Source organism: Acomys minous, assembly GCF_964271855.1.
Source record: "Acomys minous genome assembly, chromosome: 6".
Taxonomy (NCBI): domain Eukaryota; kingdom Metazoa; phylum Chordata; class Mammalia; order Rodentia; family Muridae; genus Acomys; species Acomys minous.
In genome coordinates, this window is record NC_140487.1 from 32,011,682 (window position 1) to 32,025,376 (window position 13,695).

General features: G+C 37.1%; 1 protein-coding gene across 6 annotated transcripts in view; it reads left to right on the forward strand.

Moving 5' to 3' along the window:
* CACNA2D1 (calcium voltage-gated channel auxiliary subunit alpha2delta 1) overlaps positions 1 to 13,695 on the forward strand; it is a 423,580-nt gene that overhangs the window by 385,251 nt on the left and 24,634 nt on the right. For 3 of the 6 annotated variants that reach the window (XM_084784398.1, XM_084784400.1, XM_084784401.1), the window contains 5 exons: positions 1,801 to 1,877; positions 3,065 to 3,085; positions 3,767 to 3,827; positions 9,920 to 10,017; positions 12,468 to 12,555. In XM_084784398.1, coding sequence (XP_084640524.1) covers positions 1,801 to 1,877; positions 3,065 to 3,085; positions 3,767 to 3,827; positions 9,920 to 10,017; positions 12,468 to 12,555 — 345 coding nt within the window. The remainder of the gene's footprint in view (positions 1 to 1,800; positions 1,878 to 3,064; positions 3,086 to 3,766; positions 3,828 to 9,919; positions 10,018 to 12,467; positions 12,556 to 13,695) is intronic. The other 3 variants (XM_084784399.1, XM_084784402.1, XM_084784403.1) reach the window with 1 other exon arrangement.

Genomic DNA, 13,695 nt, shown 5'->3' on the forward strand with positions numbered 1-13,695 from the left:
TTAATTAGAAGTTTCTGATGAAGATAAATGCTGATGGAGCAATAAAAATGCCCTAATTCCCCTGGAGAGAAATTTGTAGGAGGCAGTTTTCAAATAGTCTGTAATTCTGTTCTTCTGTAAATGGCAAGTGAGTCATGAAAGGTCATCTTACTTTCAGAGTGATAGCATTGCTTATTTTAATTTTAATCTCTGTATCCCCTTGAAGTTACATATAAAATGAGTGGAGATATTTTCATTAAATCTACATAACATTTTATTTCCTTGACCTTTTTTTCATACGTAGAGTCTATGAGTTACTTAATGGTGGTGAAAGCTTTGGGAATTGAGGGTACCAAACATCCACTCATTTTTCCTGTCTTAATTGGAAAATTAAATTTTGCAAAGTAAACCCTTGCACTTGATCATGCAAGGGAAATTTCAACATTTACATTCATAAGATAAAGCTGAAATTTTCTATTTTTGTCTCATTATTTAATTGTCTATCAGTAACATGTAATGACATTATAGTTTAGATTTTTATTCCCATATCTGCAGGTACAGGGGATGTAGATGACGTAAAGACCCTTCAAGTGCCTAACAATATTCATATTACTAGAATGGAGTACGTTCTCTGGTGTTTCACCAGCATTTGGGGTAATGTTAAAAACATGTTAACCAAGAATTACTTTTTGTGCATAGTCCCACTGGCCATCTTAGAAATATATCCGTCTCTTGCTTCCAGGGCACACTGGCTTCCTTTTACATTCAAAGCATAGCAAAGGTCATTTGCACTGGTCAGTGTGGATAAACTAGCATTTCTATATCTTATGTGTGTATATAGTAGCTAAGGGGAGAGAAGTTTTCCTCTGACAACCAACTCATCTGAATAAGAAGCTCTAATACTTCCATCAGATGTTACATGACTTAGAAATTTTTAAAAAGAGTAAGGTTACCTACCAGACAGCTTCTTGGGAGAAATAATTGAAATGAGGTGAGCAACAGGCTTGCTTAACAGCGCATGTATCTAAAGCATTCGGAGGCTGGCCTAAGATTATAGGAAAACTGTCCTTTGCTTATGAGACAACTTCCATGAGATCAGATTAGCCTCATGACTCTTAAATCTACTAAAGTCAAGAAACCTTTCCTCTCTATATAACATTGCACTCAGTCATGTGGCATGTCTACAGGAAATCAGTTGTGTAAGTGAGCACAAAGCAATCAGACAATCTCCATAAAGGATAGGAGTTTCTCCACTTGCAGACACTTGGGGGGTCTTGCCTTAGAACCAGAGCTTCAAAAAAGTAGGTATTGAATCCCTCTAAAATATGTATTTCCTGATACTTCTGTGCATTGTGTAGTGGCAACTATGGTAATTCTTTAATTTTTATTATGTTTGGTTCAAAGCATTCAACATGATGTATAATAACGAGAGTATACCCAACTGGTATGATATTTACTTTGTTTACATTTAAACCTTATTTTCTTCTTTTTTGTCAAAATCTGAAGCATGTAACGAAACTCTCTAGAAATGTATCAAGGGACCAAGGCATTCCTCCTCAGCTAATTTATGGCTGCATTAGGTAGCTTCTTACTTCCTTGCCTCTTAACTCCCTGCACAGTAGAGAGCTGAGTGACACCATTTATCAAGGTGGAAATTGAGAATTCTATTTGCTGAATGCATTTTCTCATCCAAGTAACATGTCCTCCTCTCCTTTGCATGAGGAAGATCTTCAGATTTTCCCATGAACTTGATGTGTCTCTCTTTAAGTTATGTTTCATTTTTGTTTGTTTGTGTTTATGCTTCTCTTGTTTCTATTGCAGTTTGGCCTTGGTATTGCCAACCTACAGTTTTTACTATATAAAAGCCAAACTAGAAGAGACAATAACTCAGGCCAGATGTAAGTACTGTGAAAACAACTTCAGGGTCTATTTATTATCTCCTAGTCTCAGATGTTCACGCCTAGACTTTGGAATACCCAAGGCTTATGCGTTTTAGTAGGTATTACTAGCAAATCTACAGCAATGATTCGAATCCACTCCAAACATGCAAGGAACAAGAAATATTCTATATGGATAGAATATGAGCAGGGACTCCAGTCTCCCTGGCAGTCCCACCACCCTCCCCTGCCTTGCTATGTGCTCGGGGAATCATTGCAGTGCTGTCTCCTCTGTGCCTGTCAAGGGTCTGTGAGCTGGTGTGAAGTGTTTCACATGCTAACACACCAACACGGTCTCTGCCTGTGCTGCTGTGCTAGCAATGCTTTTCCTTTACTTATCTTTCCTTTCCTTTCTTTCATTCTTTTTTTTTTTCCAATTTGGCCAGAATAATGTTGTGCTTGGCAATTAGCTTTCTTTTTATAATCCAAATTAATGTCTCAGTAACTCAAATGAATTCACTTTTAAGCATCTTTGGTATGTGGAGTAATTAACATCGGTGCCTACTTTAAGTCATTGTTACATTTTGGTTTTGATGGCTAGATTTAGTTAAGCAAAATGACCATCATATCCTTTGTACAGCACTCAATGCTTAGTAGCAACCTAAATTTTTTTCTGTTAGGATTCAGGAAAGAAATGCATATATCTTTTGCTAGTTTCCATTTCTCTCTGCTGCTTTTTCTCTTGCTGCTGGCAGCAGTGTAGACATATCTATATTTTGGAAGATTAAAATATATATTTGCAAGTTCTCTTAATAGGTATGATGGTCTTTTAACAAGCATCAATTTTGCATGAGCTAGTTCTCTGTGTGATAACGAGGGGATGACTAGTGGGTCTTTGCTGATTGGGAAATGCTTCTGTTCAGAGCTGGCATCATTAGTACTGCACCCGCGTCAACCACTCTGCAAAAACAGACCCTTGAAATAACCACAGTACAGAGAAGAGAAAAGAGTAAAATTGACAAGACATACCTTCCAGCCTTTAAAAATACCTGTTATTTTTTCCAAACTACAGCTGTACATAAATGAACCTTTGATCTATGCACAATATTTTTATTCACAGTCATTGAATAAAATATTGTTTGTGACCCCCTTTACTTTACCCTCTTTTTTTTTTGTTTCCCTGCTTTCTCTTTCTGATGGATTTACAGCAAAAAGGGGAAAAATGAAGGGCAAGTATTTTCTTGTTGCTCAATTTCTTTCTGTTTAGTACACAGCATTTTCACTGATATTTTCATTCCTACTGGATATTATCCTCTGTGCTTCACATTGGCTAGAATTTCCTCCATGACTACCTGAAAGTTGGCAACAGAACAGGGCATGTGTGCCTGTGTTTGCTCACACAGCCTGTCACAATCAAGTTGATTTTATGTTTTTAGACTTAATATCATGTTTGTTTTTACATCTCTCCACCTACTAATTCATACCTAACATAAAGATTCTTAATATTTAATTAAATGCATGAATGAGGTCATTCAAAGCATTTTGTTATATTGTTGATAAACTTATTCATTGATATTTTAAATAAAGCACTTGATTTAGTATATGATTAATATTTTAAGATATTAAGTATATTGGAATTATTAAATGGAAAAGTATAAGTAGCATTTTACCTATATAATTACTTATACCAATACTTATACAATTATTGCTGTAATTGTCTAGTGAAGTTTACCCATGTTGTAATCTTATTATGTTGGCAAGCATTGAGAACCTTAACAGTTTCCGCTATAGGTTGTAAGTAGTCTGTTTACATTGTTCTAGGTAATGTTAATAATGTTTTCATGCTCTCATAGACCCCTGAAGCCTCTGCTACATATTGCTTATCTAATCCTATATCGTTACATTTTCAGATTCAGAAACCCTGAAACCCGACAATTTTGAAGAATCTGGCTATACCTTCATAGCACCAAGGTTGGTTATGTTGTTCTGATTTCCTTAGTAATAACTCCTATCGTTGGCTTAGTCCTTCAAAAAAAAAATCCTAAAGTGAGAACAAGATTACTCTAGGTTCACTCTGTGCTATATGGTGGAACCAAAGGTTAATTACTTTTATGTTTCCAGTGTCCTGATTTTCATTCAGATACCCGTTTGAACACTTGTAGAGCAATTGCTGTAGATAGAGCAGTGGGCAAGCTCAGGTCACAATGGCAGATGTGACAGAGAGAGGCTGTGCCTTGCTGGAACAACAAGTGCACCCAATAATGGGGAATTGTCTACTTGAGGTTGTATAGCATGTACATATATAAGCACAAACATACTCCACATATACATGTACTTATCTTGTGAGCATATATAAATACATATGTACATATATGTAATCCTACCCACTTAAATATGCAATTTTTTAAGCTCACAATGATATTTTTATGTACTAAGTACAGATTTCTTGCTGGTAGATATTTTTAAAGAACAAATTTTTATTATATTTATGTATTAAAAATTCAGCAGGCCAGGGGAAAGGAATAGGACAGAGGAGGGAGGGAAGGTAGGAACAGGAAGATACAAGTGAGGGGATAACATTCAGGATGTAATCTGAATAAATTATAATAAATTAAATTTTTAAAACTCAGCAGTATGCGTGTAGCAGTGCAACCTAGGTCTTTTTAAGAACCTGACCATCTTCCCCTTGATGATGCAATAGGTGACCCCATCTTGTCACAGAGCAGGCAGGGAAATCGCCAGCTTTATGGGGTCTGCATAATGTGCAACCACTGCCAGCTGAGCTTGTTTGTTCTCCTAAAAGTAGTAACAATATTGACCATGGATCAAAGGATAGCTGGTCACTTAGTAGGACCATTCTTTTTGTCAGCAGCTTTCTTCTCAATGTAGACCCACAGCTCCTGTTTCTTCTGCCACTGTGCTGTGGGCAACCTTCAGCATCTGGAAAGCTGATGGTCCAGGGCCTTGGGAAACTGGTTAATTTCAGGAGCTGCTTTGAACAGCTCCTAGTGGATAGCCCTTTGAGCAGCTGTTTGTTGTACTAAGGCCATTGACAAAGGGGATAAAATCTCTTTAGGGCTAGATGTCCTGTCCAATGTGCAAGTTCTTAGGCTTTTTCTCAAAACAGAATTTCTCAAATTCACCATCATTTTGTCACCCTGCACATTCTTGTAGGGGTCAGCGTCACCTTTTTCCTCTCGGTTTGTTTTCATTTTTGTGTATTGTCCAGCTCGAGGGGAGGAAAAATGCATTGCTTCACATTGTGCATTTATGCGTGTGTGTGTGTGTGTGTGTGTGTGTGTGTGTGTGTGAGAGAGAGAGAGAGAGAGAGAGAGAGAGAGAGAGACAGACAGAGAGAGAGAGAGAGGTACAGAGAGAGAAACACACACAGAGAGGAGGATAGAGACAGTGTGTGTGTGTGTGTGTGTGTGTGTGTGTGTGTGTGTGTATAAATATGTGCACTCATGGAGGCCAGAGAACTTTTTTCACTATTGCTCTCCATCTTGCTTCCTGGGGTCAGGGTCTCTCATTGAATTTGAATTTGGGAAAGTAGGGAGCTCCCAGGACCTCCGTGTCTCCCCCTTCCAACTAGGAGATTGTGAGTATCTTAGTGGTGCCCAACCTTATCCTGTGATTTTCATAGGAACACATCTTCCTAGTTGATTTTATTTCTCTCATGTAATCACTATCCATAATGCAGTTTTATCTCACCTCTGTTTGACTATTTGAAACTATTCAATTCTTTATTTTTATGTATTTTTTCTTGTTTTGCTGTCCTTAGTAGATAGCGTGCAATATTAAAATAAATATACTTCCTATTAATCTAGGCTAAAATATCTAAGAAAAAATAGACAGGGGATTCCATTATTATTTTTTCAGTTCCACTTTCACATAGAAATTCTCCCACAAGCCTGCGTTCTTCCTCTCACAGAAAGAGTGCTGAGAACTGTGCTTACCTAGGCTCTTTTCTTATGCGAGTCCATCTTTAAGCCACAAGCCATGCATTCATTTCTCACCTACAAGTTGGGGTGATGTCTCCCAAATCTAACGTGACAGTTCTAACTGCCCGAAACAACAGACACAAGTGGCTTGTTGACATTGCAATAGAGGATCAAACAGATCTCTTGCCAGCCTTTGTCCACCCTCATATTTCCACATACGACGTTCATGTGTCATGAAAGCCCAACAGGAATATTTCTTCAATGTGCTTCCAATTCAGTGTCTTGTAAATATTCGTCCCACTTGGAAAGCTCTTCTTGTGTTGCTTTTATGAAGAAAATAGAATTCTTCCAACGCACAATCTTGAGGCACGGCAGTTGTCCTGGTCTGCTCCCTTCTGCTCATGTCTTACTGCTACTTGGTCCCTCAGCCTTGCCTGCCCTGTCTTAGAATCTATGCGCACTTCTCTCTTGGTCGATTTTTCCCTAGTGCAGCCCAAGGCCTTTTTTGTACTTCTAGCCGCATCTGAGTGGATCTCGCATTCCCCCATTTGCTCCTACATTCCACTCCTGTTTCTCTTCTGTAATTAGAGAGTTTGTAAACTGTGAAGGCATATTTCTTCACTGCTAACTACTAACTAGTGCCTCTGCGTTGTTATAAAGGTGATCTAGGCTATATTCCACAGCTTTCAAGTGCTCTGGCACCAGAATTCAGGGTTCTATTGTGGCTCCCTTAACTATAAACTAAGGACTTGCATGCTGGCTGCTGCTTATTAAAGTACAGAAAGTTTCATTTTCCTACATACTGTTTCTGTGGCTACACTATTATTCTACTTTGATTGCTGTTGTTGTCATGAAGCACTCTGACCAAAAGCAATGTGGGAGAAGAATGGGCTTATTTAGATTACAATTCCAAGTTATAGTCTAATATTGAGGAAAGGATGGGCAGGAATTTAGGTTAGAACTTGAAAGAAACTATTGAAGAACCCTGTTTGATTGCTAGCTCACAGGAACTTGCTAATCTTTCCTTTGTAAACAGCACAAGACCACTGGCAAAGGTCATGGTCCCACCTTTAGTGGGATGAACTTTCCTGAATCAGCTAACAGTCGAAACAGAAATACACAGACATGCCCACAGGCCCTCAGCTGAGATTCCCTTCTCAACTGTCTGATCTGCATTAAGTTGACCATTAGAACTTAGTAGGACACAGTCTAAGGGCTATGACAGCAGTAGATTTGACTAGTACTAGCACAGACTTCACAGGACACAGAGCCTGAATCACTTGCTTTATTGTCTTATTTTGAATGGTTTTCCCATGCCTATTGCAAATGTCAGATGCACCTAACTTACTTCTAAATGAATGAGGCTTTTGTTTTGTTCTTTTCCATTGCCTTCTTTCTTCTGCCCACTCTCTTTTTGCATTTTTTAACTATGTGTACACATACTCCACAAAGTCCTAAACCCCAACATCAGATTGGAAAGTTCCAACTATCACTCTGTTATATCCCACTGATTGTTTCAATAAATCCTTTGATTTCTTTATCAACAATTTAGCTGTTTTTTATTTACTTCACAGAACCACTATGTTTTTCCGTGTTACTATTCAGCATTCAGTATTGAATCCCTTCTGTATACTGTATATCTGAGTAAATGCTTGGTAGCTGGAGAAGCTAAAAATATATGAATATTATTTTTAAAATCAAATAATTGTCAGTAAAAATTGGGATTGTACATACATACATGCTTCTCTCTCTCTCTCTCTCTCTCTCTCTCTCTCTCTCTCTCTCTCTGTGTGTGTGTGTGTGTGTGTGTGTGTGTGTGTGTGTGTGTGTGTGTATAGAGACTAGAGATCAACTTTGGGGAATGTTGCTCCTTGAAAGCCATCCAACTTGATTTTTTTAAAACAAAGGCTAACACTGGTACATTGCTTTAGAATTTAGCCAATTAGGCCAGGCTTGTTGGTCAATACGCCCCAAGGATCCGCCTGTCTCCTCTTTGTGTCATCACACCTGGGGTTTTTATATAGGTTCTGGAAGGCAGGATCGTCATGCCTGCATTACTCTATATTCTAATTTGTTTTCTGTTGTCATAATAAAACACCATACCCAAAAGCATGTTAGATAAGGAAAACGGTTGTTTTACTTATTCTTTCATGTCGTAATTCATGTTTGGGGAAAGTCAAAACAAGAGCTCAGGGAAGACCCTAAGGGCAGGAACTGAAACAGAGGCCATGGAGGAATGATGGCTTGCCATCTTGATAGCTTTCTCAGCTTCCTTCTTTATATATCCCAGAACCATCTGCCCAGGAGTGGCACTGCCCACAGTGGGCTAGGTCCTTGTATATTATTAATCTTTACTAAAGAGCATGCACTGTAGACATGTTCTCAGAATGTCTGATAGAGGTAACTCTTCAATTAAAGTTTCCTCTTCTCAGGTGACTCTTGTTTTTGTCAAGTTGACAAAAATTAACTAGCAGAACTGACCCCTGTCACCTTGAAACAAATGCATAATTAGAATCCATAATGGTATCTTTATTGTTTATCCCTAAGATCTCATATTAACATAACAATAAAAATCACAGCATAACTTTAAAAGTTACACTGTCTTTAAGTTTTCAGCATTTCAGAGTCCAAAGATCTCTGTAAAACTCTCAAGTCTCCCAACTATGAGCTCCTCTAAAATCAAAAATGCAAATTATGTATTTTATATTATCTAAGAAAAAAGATTCAGTACATAATGAGAATTAAATCAAAGCCAAAAAAACCATCTTGGAGTTCAAATCAAGGCCTGTGGTTCAAAGTTCATCATCTTGGACTCACTTAAGATCCAAAGGGTCCACTTCTCTGGCTCTGCCAGCCACAGCACACATATCTTTCCTGGTAGACTCAGGCCAGATTCACTCCATACCTTCCACTATCCTTTGCAGGCATCCTATGGTCATGAAATCTCTAGTATGATATACTCTCTACGGTAACTATGGCCACCCTCAATGACATACCTAATTCCAGGGCTACATAGTAATAGCCTGTCTCAAAAACACCAAAAATCAAACTAACAACCCTGCATCCCTCTCTTTGCTAACAGCCTATTTCTGAGGACATATTTTCTTAACGTCATTCAAAAATAAGTCAAGAATTTAAGATATTTGTAAATATGTAAAACATTGTGATGTTGTTTTAATTTTAAAATATAGATTGCTATGTACAAGTATGCTGATATATAATGAGCTTATTAATATTATGATGAATAAATATTTTAATTTTTTCTTTATTATTGTATATTTTCAAAAGCCATAACTTACCATGATATTTTAGTAAGCACATTTGTATTGAGCACCCACTTTCCAGAGGCCAGGTTGTGAATATATACTGTCTGTGGTCTCTGCCCTTACTAGCAGAGGTAATTTAGAGATAAGAAATCTTCCCCTCTGTCCCACTTTCCTGGTAAGTGAAGACTTTCATAGGACATGCCCCTTGGGCTAGTGTCCAGAAGACTTCCTATTGGGACTCAAGGTGAGAGAAGCAAGAGAAAATGCAGAAATAGAAGGATCCACAGGGTCCTAGAAACTTACAAGTAGAACATTATGATGGGCAGATCTGGCCCCAGGGGTCCTGCTCAGACTATGGCACCATCTAAGGACAATATGTGCAGTAAATTTCGAACCTCTACCCAGATCTAGCCAATGGACAAGACATTCTCCACAGTGGAGTGGAGAGTGAGGACTGACTTTCACACGAACTCTGGTGCCCCTTATTTGACCACGTCCCCTGGATGGGGAGGCCTGATGGCACTCAGAGGAAGGACAGCAGGTTACCAAAAAGAGACTTGATACCCTATGAGCATATACATGGGGAGGAGGTCCCCCTCAGTCACAGTCATAAGGGAGGAGAATAAGGGAAAAATGGGAAGGAGGGAGGAATGAGAGGATACAAGGGGTGGGATAATAATTGAGATGTAATATGAATAAGTTAAAATAAAATATATATTTTAAAAAGAGGTAAGAAAATGGAGGTATTAAGCTCAATCACTTGCAAAGCCACACACCCAGTAAATAGTGCTTCTGCAAACTGTAAAGTTGTAAGGTTCTGAATTAATAGCTTAAATATTCAAATCTTGTTTTTCAGGGAATACTGCAATGACCTTAAAATTTCAGATAATAACACTGAATTTCTTTTAAATTTCAATGAATTTATTGATAGAAAAACTCCAAATAACCCTTCCTGTAAGTATATATAACTTGTAGTACTTGCCTTAATGCTTGTGTCTAAAGTGGTCAGTTTGGTTCATATGATCAAATCTCAGGATAATTATATTGGCTTACTGGTGATCTGGCTTATTTAATGCATGAATCTTTAATGATAATATGCGACAAATTGGTCCTTTGTATATTAGAGTAATACCATTTCATTATTAACTAAAATCAAAATTTGAAAGCAAGGTAGCAGATACTTGAAAGTAGTTAAATGGTATACTCACCCTAGCTCCTCTCAAATTTATAAAATTTGGTTTGAGTCACCTATTGAAGGTTTTTCATTACAATATGTTTGCTATGTAGAGAAAAACATAGGGTATAATCTTTGAATGTGTTGTCATCAAATTCATATTTTTCATAAGAGTAAATTATAAAGAATAACCACCTAGTAGTTTTCTTTTATCATGGCTTAGTTTGATCACAAACATCTTTGTGTAACAAATATATTTCTATAGTTATATATATTTCATGAGATAAATCTGATAATTTTAATAATTAATTTTAACTATAATAATTGTCTCTTTGATAAATCTACATCAATTCTTTAAGATTTTTCTCTGGTTTTAGGCTTTTAATTTAATAATCAAAAGTTTGTAATCCTAAAAATTATAAGAGTTCAAGCAGGAAAGATACAATCCAAGTGAGAAATAAGGGAGGAGAGGCAAATGCACATCAAAGTTTACACCTGTAAATAGATTTTGAACAAAGAATAGACAAAACATTCACTTCCTCCTCTTTTTCCTTTTCTTTTGCTTCTTTAAAAAGCAATCATTTCTATAAGAAAAGGCTAAACAAAGCACTTATACCAGTTATCAAAGTCAGAAAGCCACCTTCTTGAAGCTGTCACTCGAATGTGTTATGTTGGACAACCTACTGAATTGTTCCATCTTACCACTGCCTCATACACAAATCAGATATTAGTGAGGACCATATCTTCCTTGCTTGAATCAAAGAGATTTTATCATGAGTGTGAGAAGAAAGTACCCTTAGGTTTTCTCAGTTCTACACCCTGAGAGCAAACAAACCACGAGAGGTCAAGTGAGTAAGATGCACTGTGCGATCGTGGGTCCTCCTTTCCTCTGTTACCTTTGAGCGTGGATAAGGATGCTCAGCAGTTATTCCAGAAGTAACAGCTGAAAGCTTGTGCTCCAGGACAAACACAAAAATGGACATATAAAGGGGTTTTCTAGAAGACAAATTTATGGTCTCATAATAATACTATGTTCTATTGTGAAATGTGGAGGGTTACCTTCTCCCTTTTTAAAAAAATGTGAATGTAGACAGTGCCTTGTTTATTTCATGTTTTCATGTTTTTATTTGTTAATTTCAATTAATAATATATACATACATGCATATGTATATATCCCAAATATATGTTATTTTTGGTGTGGAACCACCAAATTAAGCTATATAACCAAATTAAAACAGAAAAGATAAAATTATTTCCTCATTGTTTCCTAAAATGTCATACTGCAGATATATTCCTAACTTTTCACCTATTTTTACTTCATTTAAAATTTTTGAAAGTTTCTTACATGAACACTATATTCATATCCCTTTCTCCCCTCCCTTTCCATCCCTACTGCCTGTCAAGTTCATGACCTCTTCTTCAATTGTTAGTGTCACATATGTATGAGTATATATACATATATACATGTATATTATATATATATCAAACATTTACATATAAATATACTTGTATATACATAAGTATACATATACACACTTAAGATATCTTAAATATATATATATATATATATATACACATATATATGCAAACACAGTCATACATAGACCCTCCAATGTTCATTTAGTGTTGCTCATGTGTAGATGTGCTTAGCACCACTTGGAGCTTATCAGGCACTTGTCCCTGGAGAAGACTGATTGTCCTCCTCTCAGCAGTCATAAGTTGCTTATAGTTTAGTGATCATGCCTGGGGGCCATGTTGGCATATCAACAGTTACTGTCCTGTCACTGTGTAATTCTTGGTTAGGCAACATTATCGGTTAGTTTTCATACATATGTAAGTCAGATATCTTTTTTTATGGTTTCTTTGTATAGCTTTGGTTGTCTGGACTCGCTTTGTAGACCTGGCTGGTCTTGAACTAACAGCAATCTGCCTGCCTCTGCCTGACTCCCTGAGTGTTGGGAATAAAGGCATGCACCACCACGCCTGGCATCACATGTCTTTTGATAAGACATTTTCTCTTATTAGTGACTGGCTTTACAATACTAATTCATTCTGCCCTCAATGTGTAAGACAAGATCAATGATATAGAAAATACACAATTCATATGGAATGTTTTTGCATATTATATCTACTCAACTGGTTTGGAAAAATAGTAAATATATTTGTCTCATTATTATTTGAAATGAATATCTACCTGAGTTTAATTAAAGATATCATTTTTCTGTGTTAGGTAATACAGATTTGATTAATAGAATCTTGCTGGATGCAGGTTTTACAAATGAACTTGTCCAAAATTACTGGAGTAAGCAGAAAAATATGTAAGTATTTGTTCTAGTTAATTAAAAAAAATGTATATTTTGCATTTCAGGTTCACATCTCCCTGGGAAACTTCTGGATAATGAGCCTCATAAATCCAGCTAGTTATTTACCTTTAGAAATGATTTCCAAGGAAATCATTTTTGCAATAGCTGATAACTTACATTTTCAGTTGTGAGTGTAGTTCAGAGGTAATTAGGCCATTGTGTGTGCTCCACACAATGTATGGCCAAAGCATATTAAATTGATATGTTTCCTTCTGTGCATTTGTAGGGAAATAGGTTTTCTGGTGATGATTTACTTGTCTTTCTACTGTTGAACACTGTACACTTACTCAAGAAGTTGAGAGACTGCAGGATGGTTCTCATTCATAGTTTCTTCTCCATTTGTTTCCAGTCGGGCACCTGATACTAGATAGCCCACCTTATTGTATTTCCATCTCTTCTTCATGATCAAGGCCCTAAAATACTGTTTTTCAGAAATTACAACAGCTGAGTTCTGTGCCTTTAGAGCTTCCCATCGCCGTACCCAGTCCCAAGTCTATAGCCCCCACAAGGCCTTCCTGACGCAGCCCTGTTTCTAAAGTGCATTTGTAATGAAAATATGATGGTGGAGGTTGAAGACAACTTTGCTGGCTCCTGCCTATAATCCCAGCCCTTAGGAACTGAGGCAGGGGCAGTGCGTGGTTTGGTAACAGGAGCACAGATGAAATCCTGTCTCAATGATGTGGCAGAAGGGGCAGGAAATGTGCGTGAGTTTCAAAACCACTCACAGGCTGGCTGGCCCTTTAAGAATCTCCTATTGGAATCTAGATTTCCTATAAATTCTCCCCCTTCTAGTTTGCCTTTCTTAAAAACAAACACCAGGCACCTTTACTAGCTTTTCTTTATATTTTTTTTCTCGATTCAGTGATGTCCTCTGTATTCCACACTGACTACTAGTCAGTCTTCAAAGGACAACTCTACCCTTTCTTCTAAGATGACTCTGATATATATTAATATTGAGAGCTTAATTTCACACACTATTGACCTACCATTTTGTGTGTGTTGGTAGGTGTAACTATGTTTCCTTTATTTCATTTCTATTCTAAACACCTAGCTTAGCATCTTAAAGGTTTTTTTCCTTCAAATGTCCTCCTTTTA